The sequence below is a fragment of the Anomaloglossus baeobatrachus genome (assembly GCF_048569485.1).
Source record: "Anomaloglossus baeobatrachus isolate aAnoBae1 chromosome 9 unlocalized genomic scaffold, aAnoBae1.hap1 SUPER_9_unloc_1, whole genome shotgun sequence".
Taxonomy (NCBI): Eukaryota; Metazoa; Chordata; class Amphibia; order Anura; family Aromobatidae; genus Anomaloglossus; species Anomaloglossus baeobatrachus.
In genome coordinates, this window is record NW_027441819.1 from 756,882 (window position 1) to 775,813 (window position 18,932).

The 18,932-nt window shown below is 53.7% G+C and overlaps 1 protein-coding gene across 7 annotated transcripts in view; it reads right to left on the bottom strand.

The window, feature by feature from the left end:
* Positions 1-18,932, bottom strand: part of DAB2IP (DAB2 interacting protein) — a 191,994-nt gene that overhangs the window by 31,967 nt on the left and 141,095 nt on the right. For 6 of the 7 annotated variants that reach the window (XM_075331855.1, XM_075331852.1, XM_075331851.1 and 3 more), the window contains 4 exons: positions 10,159-10,395; positions 5,976-6,174; positions 5,714-5,892; positions 2,563-3,436 (listed from right to left, as the gene is read on the bottom strand). In XM_075331855.1, the coding sequence (XP_075187970.1) occupies positions 2,563-3,436; positions 5,714-5,892; positions 5,976-6,174; positions 10,159-10,395 (1,489 nt within the window). The remainder of the gene's footprint in view (positions 1-2,562; positions 3,437-5,713; positions 5,893-5,975; positions 6,175-10,158; positions 10,396-18,932) is intronic. The other variant, XM_075331854.1, reaches the window with a different exon arrangement.

The window sequence follows — 18,932 nt, forward strand, 5'->3', positions numbered from 1 at the left end:
CAGATGGGGATGGAGGAGGTGGGAAGTGGGTACACATTCATCCAGAACCTACAAAAGTAGAAGCCATTACCCAGTGACCCACATAGTCATCCAAAAACAGGTCTGCACATTCCTAGAGACCATAAGATATTATAGAAAGTTTATCCCCAATTACAGTACAGTAGCCAAGCCTCTCACTGACCTCACCACCAAAAGGTATGCCCGTAACCTCACCTGGAACCCAGAATGCGAGACTACATTCCTCCAGCTGAAAAATGATGGGGCTGCCAGACTTAAGCTTCGGATGATCCTTTTCTACTTGTCAGGACAGTCCATCAATAGAGACCCTCACCAGGATCCAGCGAATTAAGAAGGGGGAATGTGACAACTCAGCATTTGGCAACTTGTGTGGGGGCTGAACTTAATTAGGCCAGACGTATGGGTCCTATTGTGCGTTAAATCAAGAGAAGTTAGCCATTTTCAAATGTCAGGCTGATCGGAGCCTTATTGTCTGCAGTCAGAGGGGCTGAGGCAATCCACATTTACAGAGTACACAGGGAAATTATACAGTCGGATTGAACTAGTGACCAGAGAGCAGCAGTCTCCACCAATCCTGTAAGACATAATACCCTGTCTTGAGAATGAACCGATTGGTATAAAAGGGCCTTGCTCTTGTCACCAGGGAGATATTCTACATGACCACAGGGTAGGAGCTATGGATTCAGCTGGAGGAGCACAGAATTGATATACTACAAGACCTGAGGGTAGGAACTATAGTACCAGCTGGAGGAGCAGAGAACTGATATTCTACATGAGCTCAGGGTAGGAGCTATTGTACCAGCTGGAGGAGCACAGAATTGATATCCTACAAGACCTCAGGGTAGGAGCTATGGTAGCAGCTGGAGGAGCACAGAACTGATATTCTAAACGTGCTCAGAGTAGGAGCTACGGTATCACCTAGAGGCGCACAGAACTGCGTCACTGCTCAATGTTGATCCCACAAACTCACTGGAGAACCCAGGCTGGGACAATCCGGTCTCCTGGCTATATACCTCACTGTGCTCGGGAAGCTTCCTACCCTTGCTGCTAAGTCCTCTCAGTGGGAGCTCACCAAAAGCGGGGTGCTGCTGGCTGGGATAGTGGCCCTGGAAGCCCCAAAGGCTCTAATCCCTGGTGAGCCAGCGGAAGGATGAGACTCTGTTACTTGTACCATTTTGTGTCTTGATGGGAATGTACAATATGTTTTTAACTGTTGGTCTCACCAATGTGTGGTTCCCTCACCCTGTGTTGTCCAAGTTGTGTTTTTCCCACGAGGACGGAGTGTGAGCGTTCAGTGGGATGAGCCCTGGTTCATGTGGTCTTTCTGAAGACAGCCAGGCTAGCAGACGAGACCACCCACTGATCCTCGTGTCGCCACATCTACCAGCCTATCCGCCCTCTTGTCCACTATTGACAAACATCCTCTATAATCTAAATATTCCTTCTCTAGGACTTCACTCGTTCTCACACTAGTTCTCTGGAAGGCTCTACCCCAGACAATCCGGCCAAGACCCAGCATCTACTTTCAAGTGTGCTCTAACAACACATTTCGGAAAGGGGTTGTCCTGCCTTAGGCTACAAGTCTGCAGTCAGATCTCATCTTCATCTCTGACTATCACCCTACCCGCCCTCTCCATAGTTCTGAACCTCCCTACATTTCCTTCTCATCTCTGTCTACCATTTTACCCATACTCTCCGCAGTACTGCACCACCATACATCTCATCTGTGTCTACCACCTTACCCGTCCTACATCTGCTCATTTCTGTCTGTCAGCCTACCCACGCTCTCCACAGTGCAACGTTGCCATACATATCCTCCTCGTTTCTGTCTACCACCCTACATATCCTCTCCACAGTTCTGCACCACCCTACATCTCCTCCTCATCTCATTCAACCACAATAAGCGTTCTCTTCTCAGTGCTGTATCAGGTTATATCGCTTCCTCATCTCTATGTATTACCTAACCAGACTCCCCGCCCCTCGTTAGCACAGGTCACCTGACCAGACCCCCCACACCTCGTTAGCACAGGTCACCTGACCAGACCCCCCACACCTCGTTAGCACAGGTCACCTGACCAGAAGCTCTGCTCCTCGTTAGCACAGGTCACCTGACCAGAATCTCTGCCCCTCATTAGTACAGGTCACCTGACCAGAATCTCTGCCCCTCATTAGTACAGGTCACCTGACCAGAATCTCTGCCCCTCATTAGCACAGGTCACATGATCAGACTCTCTGCCCGTAGTTAGCACAGGTCACATGACCAGACTCTCAACCCCTCATTAGCACAGGTCACCTGACCAGACTTTCCGCCCCTCGTTAGCACAGGTCACCTGACCAGAATCTCTGCCCCTCGTTAGCACAGGTCACCTGACCAGAATGTCTGCCCCTCATTAGCACAGGTCACCTGACCAGAATCTCTGCCCCTCATTAGCAAATGTCACATGATCAGACTCCCCGCCCCTAGTTAGCACAGGTCACCTGAGCAGACTCTCCACCCCTCATTAGCAAAGGTTCCATGTTCCCAGGTAATAACAGACCACCCACCTGTTTGTGCACCGTCCTCTTCATCTCTGGGCTGTCTCCCTTGGAGGATGACGATTGCTGCCTCATGCGGGCTCCGCTGCCGGGCCAATCCGGGGAGGAGGACATCATGCTGCCGCTTGATGGTCTGGGGTAGGGGGCAGTGTTGAGTAGCGTTGGGGGCGTCCTGCCCCTGGTCATTGGCGGTGGGGGAGGAGGAGGGGGTTGATCTATTCTCCGCTGAGGACCAGAGCTGTTCTGTCTTGGCATGGTCGGCTGACCAGTCTTTTCGGACAAGGAGAGCTGTCTCCTGGACACGTCCCCCACGCGCCTGCTGAAGTCGTCACTGTTGGCCATGGTAATAAATCCATGTTTGGTGGCAGCCATGTCCTCGCTGTTACTATGAGAGCTCAACGAGCTGTGACACTCTGAGCCCGAGTCTCCCAACCCCCGCGGTGACACCGGCAGACCTGCTGCCATCTGATAAACGGGGTTCTGGAACGATAGAGGAGCCAGGAGTTGTGGTCTCCCCAGTGTGGCATCGGCATTGGGGGTGGTGGGCGTCTGTCCTGTCCTCCTGGCGGTGGTCATAGTCATTATATTACCCTGCGGCGTCCGCGCCGTCCATATTGCTTGTAACTGACTGAAGGACGTCTGGCTGTCATTTAAGGAGTCCTGGATGACAGGGGCAGTGGTGCCAATGTCCAAAACACGGTTGTCCTGCAGGTCAACCATGGACAAGCTCTTGCTGCCATTAGTTATCTGCACATCCGGCTCGTTGGCCTCCGAGTAACTGGAGCTCCGTGCCGGCGAGGGCTGAACTCCGGCAGACCTTGTGACAAAAAATAAGTCCTTGTTTTCAGGAGTTGGAGATGGCAACCTGGTGAAATCTATCAGACTAGGGTGAGATAATAAAGAGGGAGACGGGGTGTAAGTGGGGGCCGCGCTGCAGCAATTCTCCCTCCTCACCCCCACTAATACCCTGAGAACATCAGACCGGGGGGGAGACAGGGTTGTAAGTGGGGGCCACGCTCCAGCAATCCTCCCTCCTCACCCCCACTAATACCCTGAGAACATCAGACCGGGGGGAGACGAGGTGTAAGTGGGGGCCACGCTCCAGCAATCCTCCCTCCTCACCCCCACTAATACCCTGAAAACATCAGACCGGGGGGAGACGAGGTGTAAGTGGGGGCCACGCTCCAGCAATCCTCCCCCCCACTAATGACCTGAGAACATCAGACCGGGGGGAGACGGGGTTGTAAGTGGGGGCCACGCTCCAGCAATTCTCCCCCCTCCCCCCCCACTAATGACCTGAGAACATCAGATCAGGAAGGGGGGATACTGGGTGTAAGCGGAGGCCGCACTCCAGCAATCCTCCCTCCCCCCACTAACAACATCAGACCGGGGAGGGGGTGGGGGTCGTGCTCCAGCAATCCTCCCCCCTCCCCCCCACTAACAACATCAGACCGGGAGGAGACGAGGTGTAAGTGGGGGCCGCACTCCAGTTCTCCCCCACTCGGGGGGTAATATCTGGTGTCACGCTGCTGCTGTCGCTCGGGCGCCATCTTTACACGTCCTCATCACTGCAGCAGCCGGGAGAGACTTAGTGATCAGAGAGGGGCAGCTGACAGGAGTTGGGGACATGAAGAGATCACTGGGATTACCCCCCCCCCACCCGACATGTACAGTGGGGGTCTCCGGCAGATGTGCCTCCGGCTGTGCAGCGTTATAGCCCGACGTGGTGATTAGAGACCCCCGCCGCCTCCTTCCTTGTGTCTCCTAATTATCTTGTTAGGAGAGATGAGGCCGGTAGTTCCCTCTCCCCCTCCCCCGGCCACTACACAGTGATTACATCTCATCAGCCGAGGGAGATGTCATGTACAGTCCTGCAAGGGCTGAAACTGGGGGATGCACAGGGGGGCCGGGCTGCACATGGGTGGGGAGCTGGGAAGTTGCCGGGCTGTACAGAGGGAAGTTGGCATTTCCATGCTGCAGAGGAGGGGGTGTCTGGGTTGCACAGGAGGGAAGAGGGAGGTAGGTGTTGTTTAGGTCCAGGCTGCACAGGGGGGAAAGGAGTTGCATTCTGCAACCAGAGAAGGGGGGGTTGGGCTGCATGGAAGGGGGTTGCGTTCTGCAGCGGGGGTGGGTGGAGGGGGTGCCCGGCTGCGCAGGGAGCAGTAGGGGGTGCCTGGCTGCACAGGGAGCGGTAGGGGGTGCCCGGCTGCACAGGGAGCGGGATGGGGTGCCCGGCTGCACAGGGAGTGGGAGGGGGCGCCGGGCTGCACAGGGAGCGGGAGGGGGCGCCGGGCTGCACAGGGAGCGGGAGGGGGCGCCAGGCTGCACAGGGAGCGGGAGGGGGCGCCAGGCTGCACAGGGAGCGGGAGGGGGCGCCAGGCTGCACAGGGAGCGGGAGGGGGCGCCAGGCTGCACAGGGAGCGGGAGCGGCGCCGGGCTGCACAGGGAGCGGGAGCGGCGCCGGGCTGCACAGGGAGCGGGAGCGGCGCCGGGCTGCACAGGGAGCGGGAGCGGCGCCGGGCTGCACAGGGAGCGGGAGCGGCGCCGGGCTGCACAGGGAGCGGGAGGGGCGCCGGGCTGCACAGGGAGCGGGAGGCGGTGCACAGGGAGCTGGAGGGGGTACACAGGGAGCGGGAGGGGCGCCGGGCTGCACAGGGAGCGGGAGGGGCACCGGGCTGCACAGGGAGAGAGAGGGGCTGCACAGGGAGAGGGAGGGGGTGCACAGGGAGCGGGAGGGGCGCCGGGCTGCACAGAGAGCGGGAGGGGGTGCACAGGGAGCGGGAGGGGGTGCACAGGGAGCGGGAGGGGCGCCGGGCTGCACAGGGAGCGGGAGGGGGTGCACAGGGAGCGGGAGGGGGTGGACAGGGAGCGGGAGGGGGTGCACAGGGAGCGGGAGGGGGTGCACAGGGAGCGGGAGGGGCGCCGGACTGCACAGGGAGAGGGAGGGGGTGCACAGGGAGAGGGAGGGGGTGCACAGGGAGAGGGAGGGGGTGCACAGGGAGAGGGAGAGGGTGCACAGGGAACGGGAGGGGCGCTGGGCTGCACAGGGAACGGGAGGGGCACCGAGCTGCACAGGGAGCGGGAGGGGGTGCACAGGGAGCGGGAGGGGTGCCGGGCTGCACAGGTGGAGTAGCTGCACAGGGGGCTCTGCGTCTCTTACCCAGATAAGTCGTTCTCGATCACCATCTTCTGGAGGCCGGTGGAGATGTTGTTGCTGGTGTTCGGCGTGGTGGCTGAGTGATCGCTTGTGACGGATCCCTGTACACTGGACGGATTGCTGAGCGCAGTGTTCACATCCCGCAGGATACGCGGCAGGGGGCCCAGCTTGGCTACGGTGGCCTGCAGGGATGGACACCATGGATCCAGCCACTGTATATATACATGTATGTACACACACGTGCATTACGTATAGGGGCACTGACCTGATCCATGGAGACCACCTCCCATAGCAAGGAGTGCAGCATGGACAGCTCCCGACCCAGGTCGATGTAGCCCTCAAATCCGGCCGTGTTGGAGATGGTTTCTGGGTTGGAGATCTCCAGGAGGAATCTCTGCATGTTGGTCCATTCGTGCTCCAGGAACTGATTCATGAAGGACATGTACTCCTCCTTACTGCCGAACCTGTGGACACCGGACCCTCGTGTCACCTGTGTGTCTATGTCACCCCTCCTCCTCCTCACGTTATTATCTGTCAATATGGTGGCCTTCCCTCTGCCCCAGTGCTCTGGGCTACTCACATTAATCTCAGGGGGCCTCTGCAGGGGTCTGTGCGCCCACAATATCAGTGCGCCCCTAGTGGCCACCTGCAGTAAACCCCTCCTTGTGTCCCCTGACTGAGCGGACCCCGCCGCTTTCATCTCCCCTGGGTGCAAGTGTGGAGTGAGGTGTCTGACAGTGTGAGGAGACTTAAGGCCTCACAATGCTCCTCTGGGAAATTAAATTCGAACATTGCCTTTTCAGAGAGGAAGACGACAAACTATGGCGCCACCTACTGGAAGTATCAATCCTAATCCACAAGATGGACCCAATACCAAGGCTCATCATAGCCCTGAGAGACCTCCAGGCTCACAGCAAGTGTAACAGTCAGAGCTCAGCCTCCATAACAGAGGCCACTCTGAAGCCAGCCATACACAGGGACATCACTGCAGCCGAAAGACATAGCACACAGAGGAACACTGAAGGAACACACCACAGCCCATAACGAGACAGATGAGGAGATCCCTGCCCTGAAGCTGGAGGAACACACTATGGCCCATAACCATACAGATGAGGAGGTCTCCGCCTTGAAGCTGGAGGAACACACCATGACCCATAACCAGAAAGATGAAGAGATCACCGCCTTGAAGCTGGAGGAACACACCATGACCCATAACCAGAAAGATGAAGAGATCACCGCCTTGAAGCTGGAGGAACACACCACGACCCATTACCAGACAGATGAGGAGATCACCGCCTTGAAGCTGGAGGAACACACCACGACCCATTACCAGACAGATGAGGAGATCCCCGCCCTGAAGCTGGAGGAACACACCACGGCCCATAACGAGACAGATGAGGAGATCCCCACCCTGAAGCTGGCGGACCTGAACTTCGGAGGGATCCCGGACAGCTTAAACGCAGACGCGCTGAGGTAGTCCCTAACAGACGTCTTCACAGCACTGATTCCCGATGCATAGCAGCGAGACCTCCTCATAAACAGAGCGCACAGGATCCCGAAACCCAAGAGTGACCCTAACTCCGCACCCAGGATCGCCCGGCTCCATTTCTACCACTTCAAAGAGGCCATAACCAGAGCAACAACAGAAAAAACGGGCCTTCCGGTCAGGTTTAAAGAGCTGCTGGTGTTCACCGATCTGTCCGCCGCTACCCTGAACAGGAGATGGGAGCTCTCAACAGCGAGTCCTGTTTGATAACAGCACCCGATACAAATGGGGCTACCCAGTCAAGATGATGGTTACCAAGAACAGAGTCACCCACATCCTCACATCCCTCCAAGAGGCCATGACTGCTGCAGTGGTCACTGGCGACTGTGGACGAGGATACAAGCTCACCAATGAAGAGGCCACCGATGAAGGAGTGGACCTGATCTGTGGACGAGAATACGAGCTCACCAATGAAGAAACCGCCGATGCTGATGAAGGAGTGGACCTGATCCAGATGTAAGTTACATGATTATTTACTTGCTCTGTTTGTCTTTTGTTTTTAAAAAAAAAAGATTAAAAAAAAAAAAAAGATTTGTATAACTATTTTTTCATTACAGGCTGTGGGGGAAATGTTTGTGGTTTCCCCCATTATATACTGGATAACGGTGCATGTCCAATGGGTTCACTGAGATCTGGACAGTTTTTTGTTCGTACCTGCGTAATTCCCGTTGTTTTTTGCTCGTACCTGCGTTATTCCTGTTTTTTGCTCGTACCTGCGTTATTCCTGTTTTTTGCTCGTACCTGCGTTAATCCTGTTTTTTGCTCGTACCTGCGTTATTCCCGTTGTTGCTCGTACCTGCGTTATTCCCGTTGTTGCTCGTACCTGCGTTATTCCCGTTGTTGCTCGTACCTGCGTTATTCCCGTTGTTGCTCGTACCTGCGTTATTCCCTTTGTTGCTCGTACCTGCGTTATTCCCGTTGTTGCTCGTACCTGCGTTATTCCCGTTGTTGCTCGTACCTGCGTTATTCTCGTTGTTGCTCGTACCTGCGTTATTCTCGTTGTTGCTCGTACCTGCGTTATTCCCGTTTTTGCTCGTACCTGCGTTATTCTCGTTGTTGCTCGTACCTGCGTTATTCTCGTTGTTGCTCGTACCTGCGTTATTCCCGTTTTTGCTCGTACCTGCGTTATTCCCGTTTTTGCTCGTACCTGCGTTATTCCCGTTTTTGCTCGTACCTGTGTTATTCCCGTTTTTTTGCCCGTACCTACGTTATTCCCGTTTTTGCTCGTACCTACGTTATTCCCGTTTTTGCTCGTACCTGCATTATTCCTATTTTTTTTCTTGTTCGTACCTGCGTTATTCCCGTTTTTTGCTCCTACCTGCGTTACTCCCCTTTCTCCCAGTTTGTCTAGTGGGATATATTGATCTTATCTGTAATATATGGTGCTGCATATCTCTTCTAATGTAAAGGGAATAAATAGATCCTTATTATGGAGAGACCCCGGACACTTACTGCCAATATTGTGTGTATTCAGGACCCTCCCCTGGATAGTGAGGAAACACCGGCTACAACACACGGCTACTCCCCACCATTCCCTTTGCCTATGTGACAGGGAAGAGGAGAGGCGATCGCTATTCAAAAATACTGGCGACTTTCAACTAATCCAAAACATTCTAGACGTGGATGGACGAAATATCGTTCTAATACGCAGCATCAACAGCAAAATATCCACCATTTTCTCTGTGTACGATCCCACCTCAAAGATATAACGGCCATAATATCCCCTGTAAAGCAGGGAGCCCTCCTAATAGGAGGAGATTTTACTATTACTCCATGCCCTACTAGAGGCAAATCTACAAAACCACCAAAAAATGACAAAACTCGGTCACTTTCTCAAAGCCTCCTGATGGAAGGTCCTGCATGCCTCCGAGAGACACTACACCTCTACACGCAGAGCGTGCTCAAGAATAGACCTGATACTCTGAGATCAGGGGCTACTATAAAGGCATCCAAACCGCTACGCTGGGTAATATCAGGGGCTCGGACCACGCCCATCTCCGGACAGAAGATCTCTGATGTAGGGCGGGTCCTGCACGCCTCCGAGCGACACTACACCTCTACACACAGAGATAAGAGGTTACTACAAGACCTCCAAACCGAATGGCCGTCACCAGCCAAAATCATAGGACTGGTGAATGGAAACCGTTTGTCAGAGAAAATAATGGCCTCATCCACAATACATTACAATCCCTCAATAAATGGCACCGCCAGCTCTCCTCTAGGGTATACACTGTGTATACAGACGGGATATAACAGGACATGTAATATGTGGATACAGAGCGGATCCAGTGTCACCCCCTCCCCCTCCTATGTAAATCTGACGCCATGATAATACACCGATCTGTGGTCAGTATGGTGCAACACTGACACTACAAAACCAATACAGACTATGCTATAAAAACAGTATGAGGCTCACAGGATAAAGAGGGGTGACATCCCGGAGAACGGGATCTCCACCGGGGGAAAGGGGGGAGGGGCCATATCCCGGATCCACGGGGTCTCCACCGGGGGGGTGGGGGGTTGGGGATTCCCCATCTCAGAGCATGGCATCTCCACTGGGGGGCGGGGTGGGGGGCAACATCCTGAAGCACGGGGTGTCCGTTGGGGGGGGGAGGGGCACATATCCCGGAGCACGGTGTCTCCACTGGGATGGGAGGCCCACATATCCCGGAGCACGGGGGGTCTCCACTGGGGGGGGGGCACATATCCCAGAGTATGGGGTCTCCACCGAGGGAGCTGTTTGGCTTTTATCCTCAGTCCTGTGATGGGCCTTGGTTTACGGTCCATACTGAGTGTTAGGATTGCTACTTCCAGTAGGTGGCGCCACAGTTTGTCCTCCTCCTCTCTGAAGGGGCAATGTGAGGAGCACAGACGCCTCCGCTGCCTCCCCTCCCCCTCTTACTTTGCGAAGTTGGCGAGGTTCTGGGTGACTTTGGCAATCAAGGTTAAAGTGCGAGCGGTGCGGTCGTCCGGATATTCCTGAAGAAGGTTAAATAAGGAAGGAGACATGATGGCCGGACAGAGGAAGCGCAGGAACAGAGAGGCGCTGATCAGTCTCTCGCTGATGTCCGGGCGCCCCCGGCTGTTACACTCCTGCCTCCAGGACGCAAACACTTCCTTCAGCTCCCGGGGGAAAACACTGCAAGACAAGAGGCACAGACATCAGACTCCACCCACTACACAGAGACCTCGCCCACTGCATGGAGACTCCTCCCACCACAGAGACCCCCGCCCATTGCACTGACACCCCTCCCACTGCAGAAAGACCCCACCCATACACTCCAGCTACACCAATCCTGGCACAGGCAATGTGAGACTCCTTCCACTGCACAGAAGCCCCACCCATACACTCCAGCCACACCAATCCTGGCACAAGCAATGTCAGACTCCTCCCACTGCACAGAAGCCCCACCCATACACTCCAGCCACACCAATCCTGGCACAAGCAATGTCAGACTCCTCCCACTGCACAGAAGCCCCACCCATACACTTCAGCCACACCAATCCTGGCACAAGCAATGTCAGACTTCTCCCACTGCACGTAAACCCCGCCCATACACTCCAGCCACACGAATACTGGCAGAGGCAACATCAGACTCCTCTCAATGCACAGAAACACCCCACCCATACACTCCAGCCACAGGCAACGTCAGGAGAACGCGTAACCCCACAGAACTCGGGAGGACCTGTGCCCAGACACTTTACGAGGTCCCTCGACCACCTAGATAGGACCCCAATGACATTACACCTAGGGAAGACCCTAATCCTCACACAACTAGGGAGGACCCCCAACCCCCGCACACCTGGGTAAGTCCCTCCACACCAAGAGAGGACCCTCCGGCCAGATCCTGCCCTCGCACACATAAGGAGGACCCTCGACCAGACATTGCACCAGGACACCTAAGGATGACCCCCGACCCAGCACACCTAGGTAGGACCATCAACCCCCTCACACCTAAGGAGGACCCCCGTACAATTAGGTAAGACTACCTTACACCTAGAAAGAACCCCAAACTTCTGCACACCTTGAAAGGACCCTCGCACACCTAGAGAGGACCCCTGACCCCCTGAAACCAAAAGGAGGACCCCCAACCACCTACGGAGAACCCCACCCCAAAGGCAGACCCCCAAATCCCCCCCCTAACGCGGCAGATACTCTGACCTCCCTACAGACACCACCAATACTGCTGGATTTCCTGATGAAGTGGGGTAAATCACCTCACATTACACCTCTGCTGGAGGGGTAAATTACCTCACATTACACCTCTGCTGGGGTAAATCACCTCACATTACACCTCTGCTGGGGTAAATCACCTCACATTACACCTCTGCTGGAGGGGTAAATCACCTCACATTACACCTCTGCTGGAGGGGTAAATTACCTCACATTACACCTCTGCTGGGGTAAATCACCTCACATTACACCTCTGCTGGGGTAAATCACCTCACATTACACCTCTGCTGGAGGGGTAAATCACCTCACATTACACCTCTGCTGGAGGGGTAAATCACCTCACATTACACCTCTGCTGGAGGGGTAAATCACCTCACATTACACCTCTGCTGGAGGGGTAAATTACCTCACATTACACCTCTGCTGGGGTAAATCACCTCACATTACACCTCTGCTGGAGGGGTAAATTACCTCACATTACACCTCTGCTGGAGGGGTAAATCACCTCACATTACACCTCTGCTGGAGGGGTAAATCACCTCACATTACACCTCTGCTGGAGGGGTAAATTACCTCACATTACACCTCTGCTGGGGTAAATCACCTCACATTACACCTCTGCTGGAGGGGTAAATCACCTCACATTACACCTCTGCTGGAGGGGTAAATCACCTCACATTACACCTCTGCTGGGGTAAATCACCTCACATTACACCTCTGCTGGAGGGGTAAATCACCTCACATTACACCTCTGCTGGAGGGGTAAATCACCTCACATTACACCTCTGCTGGAGGGGTAAATCACCTCACATTACACCTCTGCTGGAGGGGTAAATTACCTCACATTACACCTCTGCTGGGGTAAATCACCTCACATTACACCTCTGCTGGGGTAAATCACCTCACATTACACCTCTGCTGGAGGGGTAAATTACCTCACATTACACCTCTGCTGGAGGGGTAAATCACCTCACATTACACCTCTGCTGGAGGGGTAAATCACCTCACATTACACCTCTGCTGGAGGGGTAAATTACCTCACATTACACCTCTGCTGGGGTAAATCACCTCACATTACACCTCTGCTGGAGGGGTAAATCACCTCACATTACACCTCTGCTGGAGGGGTAAATCACCTCACATTACACCTCTGCTGGGGTAAATCACCTCACATTACACCTCTGCTGGAGGGGTAAATTACCTCACATTACACCTCTGCTGGAGGGGTAAATCACCTCACATTACACCTCTGCTGGAGGGGTAAATCGCCTCACATTACACCTCTGCTGGAGGGGTAAATCACCTCACATTACACCTCTGCTGGAGGGGTAAATTACCTCACATTACACCTCTGCTGGGGTAAATCACCTCACATTACACCTCTGCTGGAGGGGTAAATTACCTCACATTACACCTCTGCTGGAGGGGTAAATTACCTCACATTACACCTCTGCTGGAGGGGTAAATTACCTCACATTACACCTCTGCTGGAGGGGTAAATCACCTCACATTACACCTCTGCTGGAGGGGTAAATCACCTCACATTACACCTCTGCTGGGGTAAATCACCTCACATTACACCTCTGCTGGAGGGGTAAATTACCTCACATTACACCTCTGCTGGGGTAAATCACCTCACATTACACCTCTGCTGGAGGGGTAAATTACCTCACATTACACCTCTGCTGGAGGGGTAAATCACCTCACATTACACCTCTGCTGGAGGGGTAAATCACCTCACATTACACCTCTGCTGGAGGGGTAAATCGCCTCACATTACACCTCTGCTGGAGGGGTAAATCACCTCACATTACACCTCTGCTGGAGGGGTAAATCACCTCACATTACACCTCTGCTGGAGGGGTAAATCGCCTCACATTACACCTCTGCTGGAGGGGTAAATCACCTCACATTACACCTCTGCTGGAGGGGTAAATCACCTCACATTACACCTCTGCTGGAGGGGTAAATCACCTCACATTACACCTCTGCTGGAGGGGTAAATTACCTCACATTACACCTCTGCTGGGGTAAATCACCTCACATTACACCTCTGCTGGAGGGGTAAATCGCCTCACATTACACCTCTGCTGGAGGGGTAAATCGCCTCAAATTACACCTCTGCTGGAGGGGTAAATCGCTTCACATTACACTTCTGCTGGAGGGGTAAATCGCCTCACATTACACCTCTGCTGGAGGGGTAAATCGCCTCACATTACACCTCTGCTGGAGGGGTAAATCGCCTCACATTACACCTCTGCTGGGGTAAATCACCTCACATTACACCTCTGCTGGAGGGGTAAATCACCTCACATTACACCTCTGCTGGGGTAAATCACCTCACATTACACCTCTGCTGGAGGGGTAAATCGCCTCACATTACACCTCTGCTGGAGGGGTAAATCGCCTCACATTACACCTCTGCTGGAGGGGTAAATCACCTCACATTACACCTCTGCTGGGGTAAATCACCTCACATTACACCTCTGCTGGAGGGGTAAATCGCCTCACATTACACCTCTGCTGGAGGGGTAAATCACCTCACATTACACCTCTGCTGGAGGGGTAAATCACCTCACATTACACCTCTGCTGGAGGGGTAAATCGCCTCACATTACACCTCTGCTGGAGGGGTAAATCACCTCACATTACACCTCTGCTGGAGGGGTAAATCACCTCACATTACACCTCTGCTGGAGGGGTAAATCACCTCACATTACACCTCTGCTGGAGGGGTAAATTACCTCACATTACACCTCTGCTGGGGTAAATCACCTCACATTACACCTCTGCTGGAGGGGTAAATCGCCTCACATTACACCTCTGCTGGAGGGGTAAATCGCCTCAAATTACACCTCTGCTGGAGGGGTAAATCGCTTCACATTACACTTCTGCTGGAGGGGTAAATCGCCTCACATTACACCTCTGCTGGAGGGGTAAATCGCCTCACATTACACCTCTGCTGGAGGGGTAAATCGCCTCACATTACACCTCTGCTGGGGTAAATCACCTCACATTACACCTCTGCTGGAGGGGTAAATCACCTCACATTACACCTCTGCTGGGGTAAATCACCTCACATTACACCTCTGCTGGAGGGGTAAATCGCCTCACATTACACCTCTGCTGGAGGGGTAAATCGCCTCACATTACACCTCTGCTGGAGGGGTAAATCACCTCACATTACACCTCTGCTGGGGTAAATCACCTCACATTACACCTCTGCTGGAGGGGTAAATCGCCTCACATTACACCTCTGCTGGAGGGGTAAATCACCTCACATTACACCTCTGCTGGAGGGGTAAATCACCTCACATTACACCTCTGCTGGAGGGGTAAATCACCTCACATTACACCTCTGCTGGAGGGGTAAATCACCTCACATTACACCTCTGCTGGAGGGGTAAATCACCTCACATTACACTTCTGCTGGAGGGGTAAATCACCTCACATTACACCTCTGCTGGAGGGGTAAATCACCTCACATTACACCTCTGCTGGAGGGGTAAATCACCTCACATTACACCTCTGCTGGAGGGGTAAATCACCTCACATTACACCTCTGCTGGAGGGGTAAATCGGCTCACATTACACCTCTGCTGGAGGGGTAAATCACCTCACATTACACTTCTGCTGGAGGGGTAAATCGCCTCACATTACACCTCTGCTGGAGGGGTAAATCGCCTCACATTACACCTCTGCTGGGGTAAATCACCTCACATTACACTTCTGCTGGAGGGGTAAATCGCCTCACATTACACTTCTGCTGGAGGGGTAAATCGCCTCACATTACACCTCTGCTGGAGGGGTAAATCGCCTCACATTACACCTCTGCTGGGGTAAATCACCTCACATTACACCTCTGCTGGAGGGGTAAATCACCTCACATTACACCTCTGCTGGAGGGGTAAATCACCTCACATTACACCTCTGCTGGAGGGGTAAATCACCTCACATTACACTTCTGCTGGAGGGGTAAATCGCCTCACATTACACCTCTGCTGGGGTAAATCACCTCACATTACACCTCTGCTGGGGTAAATCACCTCACATTACACCTCTGCTGGGGTAAATCACCTCACATTACACCTCTGCTGGAGGGGTAAATCACCTCACATTACACCTCTGCTGGAGGGGTAAATCACCTCACATTACACCTCTGCTGGAGGGGTAAATCACCTCACATTACACCTCTGCTGGAGGGGTAAATCACCTCACATTACACCTCTGCTGGAGGGGTAAATCACCTCACATTACACCTCTGCTGGAGGGGTGGGGTATCTCCAGCAGCATAGTAATGGCTCCATATTTACAGTGATTCTGAGTGATCTTTGGCAGCAGGTACAGGGTCAATACCTGGTTGTGTGATGCACAGCCCCATAAGGGGAGCACACGCCATAATTACTTTTATTCCTTGTTACTGGGTAACACCCTACTGCACTCTTTCCTCTCCAGCTATTACACCAACACACGCGGCAGATCCCCGAGACTCCCCACCCACAGCAACCCCCCACACACATACAACGCAGACACCCCCCCACAAACACACACACAAAGCAGACCCCTCCCCTACACACAAGGAAGACCCCCTCCCTCCCCAGCAGACTCCTCCCCTACACACACGGCAGACGCCTCCCTCCCCAGGAGACTCCTCCCCTACACACAAGGCAGACCCCCTCCCCAGCAGATTCCTCCCCTACACACAAGGCAGACCCCCTCTCTCCCCAGCAGACTCCTTCCCTACACACACGGCAAACCCCCCTCCCCACACACACGGTAGACCCCCTCCCCCCCACACACACACGGCAGACCCCCTCCCCCCCCACACACACGGCAGACCCCATACACACACACACACACAGCAGACCCCCTCCCTCACACACACACACGTCTCCCTAAGGTCAACAATGCTTGCTTAAGTAGTCTTTTACTACCGTGTTTCCCCGAAAGTAAGACAGTGTCTTACTTTCTTTTTACCCCCAAAAGTGCCACTATGTCTTACTTTCGGGGTATGTCTTATATTGGAAAAAATCCCACAGCAATCGCAGCAAGTCTCCATGCAATGTACCGTATGGGGACTTGCCGCGATTGCGCCCTAAGTGTACCGCAAGTTAAGGAAACTTAACCACCAGCGGCTGCACATGAGGGCACTGAGGCTGCGTGATTTTGTATGTTGTCCATGGTCCTGGTGGACCACGGACAACATTACTGCAACATTTCAACATTTCTCGGTAGCCGAGCGCTCAGCTGAGCGCCCGACCGCCGGCATGTGTCAGCTCTCAGCTGAGCGCTAAGCCGCCGGCAAGTCAGGGCGTTCAGCTGAGCGCCAGACCGCCGGCATGTGTCAGCTCTCAGCTGAGCGCTAAGCCGCCGGCAAGTCAGGGCGTTCAGCTGAGCGCCAGACCGCCGGCATGTGTCAGCTCTCAGCTGAACGCTAAGCCGCCGGCATGTCAGGGCGCTCAGCTGAGCGCCCGACCGCCGGCATGTGTCAGCTCTCAGCTGAGCGCTAAGCCGCCGGCAAGTCAGGGCTCTCAGCTGAGCGCCAGACCGCCGGCATGTGTCAGCTCTCAGCTGAACGCTAAGCCGCCGGCATGTCAGGGCGCTCAGCTGAGCACCCGACCGCCGGCATGTGTCAGCTCTCAGCTGAGCGCTAAGCCGCCAGCATGTCAGGGCGCTCAGCTGAGTGCTTTGCCGGCGGCATGTCAGGGTGCTCAGTTGAGCGCTCGGCCGCCGGCATGTTAGGGCGCTCAGCTGAGCGCTTTGCCGGCGGCATGTCAGGGCGCTCAGCTGAGCGCTCGGCCGCTGTAACTGTACTGTAAAGAGGAAAATAAATAAATAAATAAATTTTTACTACGTCTTACTTTCGGGGTACGTCTTACATTAGCCGACCCCCCCAAAACCAGGGCTGTGGAGTCGGAGTCGGAGTCGTGGAGTCGGAGTCGGAGTCGGAGCTCATTTTGGTGGAGTCGGAGTCGGAGTCGGTATAAAATGCACCGACTCCGACTCCTAAAATATATAATAAATTGGGGACAGGAGTGCAATGCAGAATGTGCTGAATATTTTACTAAATAACAACATTTAGTATAATGCTTATATTTAAGTGAAAAATTTATTGTAGTACAATGTGAACATCAGACATTTAATTGTTTTTATGATACAATAATCAAGATATTTGGATAGAACATAAAATATTTATTGGAATACAACTTTAGAACACAAAAAAACTAATAAATTGTAAATATGTAATATATATAATATATATATATATATACAGTGTATATACACACACACAAGATATATATGTAATCTACTGTATATTACATAGTGTATTACATATTTACAATTTATTACAGTTTTTTGTGTTCTAAAGTTGTATTCCAATAAATATATTTTATGTTCTATCCAAATATCTTGATTATTGTATCATAAAAATTATTAAATGTCTGATGTTCACATACACATATTCATGTACTACAATAAATTTTTCACCTAACTATAAGCAATATATGTAGGAGTCGGAGTCGGAGCCGGAGTCGGAGTCGGAGCCGGAGTCGGAGTCGGTGCAAGAGAATTTGAGGAGTCGGAGTCGGAGTCGGAGTCGAAGGTTTGGCTTACCGATTCCACAGCCCTGCCCAAAACCCCCACTACGTCTTACTATCGGGGGTGTCTTACTATCGGGGAAATACGGTAGGCATTGCCCCCACTAGCCAGATTCCTACTCCACACTGATGAGGGGCAAATACCCCGAAACGGCTGTCTGTGGATGGATACCATGTTTGGTATAGGTGGTCTCCTTGACTGGAGACTGCCCTTCCCGTGGTTGTTCCTTCCCGGTGAAAGACCTGGCTAGTTTCCTGGCAGCGTTGAGAAACACGTGATGGTGTCTCCGCGGCTTTCTTATTTAGACACACACACACACGGCAGACCCCCTCGCCCCCCACACACACAAGGCAGACCCCCTCCCCCCCCACACACACATGGCAGACCCCCTCCCCCCCCCACACACACACACGGCAGACCCCCTCCCCCACACACACGGCAGACCACCTCCCTCACACACACACACGGCAGACCACCTCCCTCACACACATGGAAGACCCCCTCCCACACACACACACACACACACACACACACACACACACACACAACAGACCCCCTCCCCTACACACAAGGCAGACCCCCTCCCTCCCCAGCAGACTCCTCCCCTACACACAAGGCAGACCCCCTCTCTCCCCAGCAGACTCCTCCCCTACACACACGGCAAACCCCCCCCACACACGGCAGACCCCCTCCCCCCCCACACACATACGGCAGACCCCCTCCCCCCCACACACACGGCAGACCCCCCTCCCCCACACACACACGGCAGACACCATAAACACACACACACACGGCAGACCCTCTCCCTCAAACACATACACACGGCAGACCCTCTCCCTCACACACACGGCAGACCCCCTCCCTCACACACACGGCAGACCCCCTCCCTCAAACACACGGCA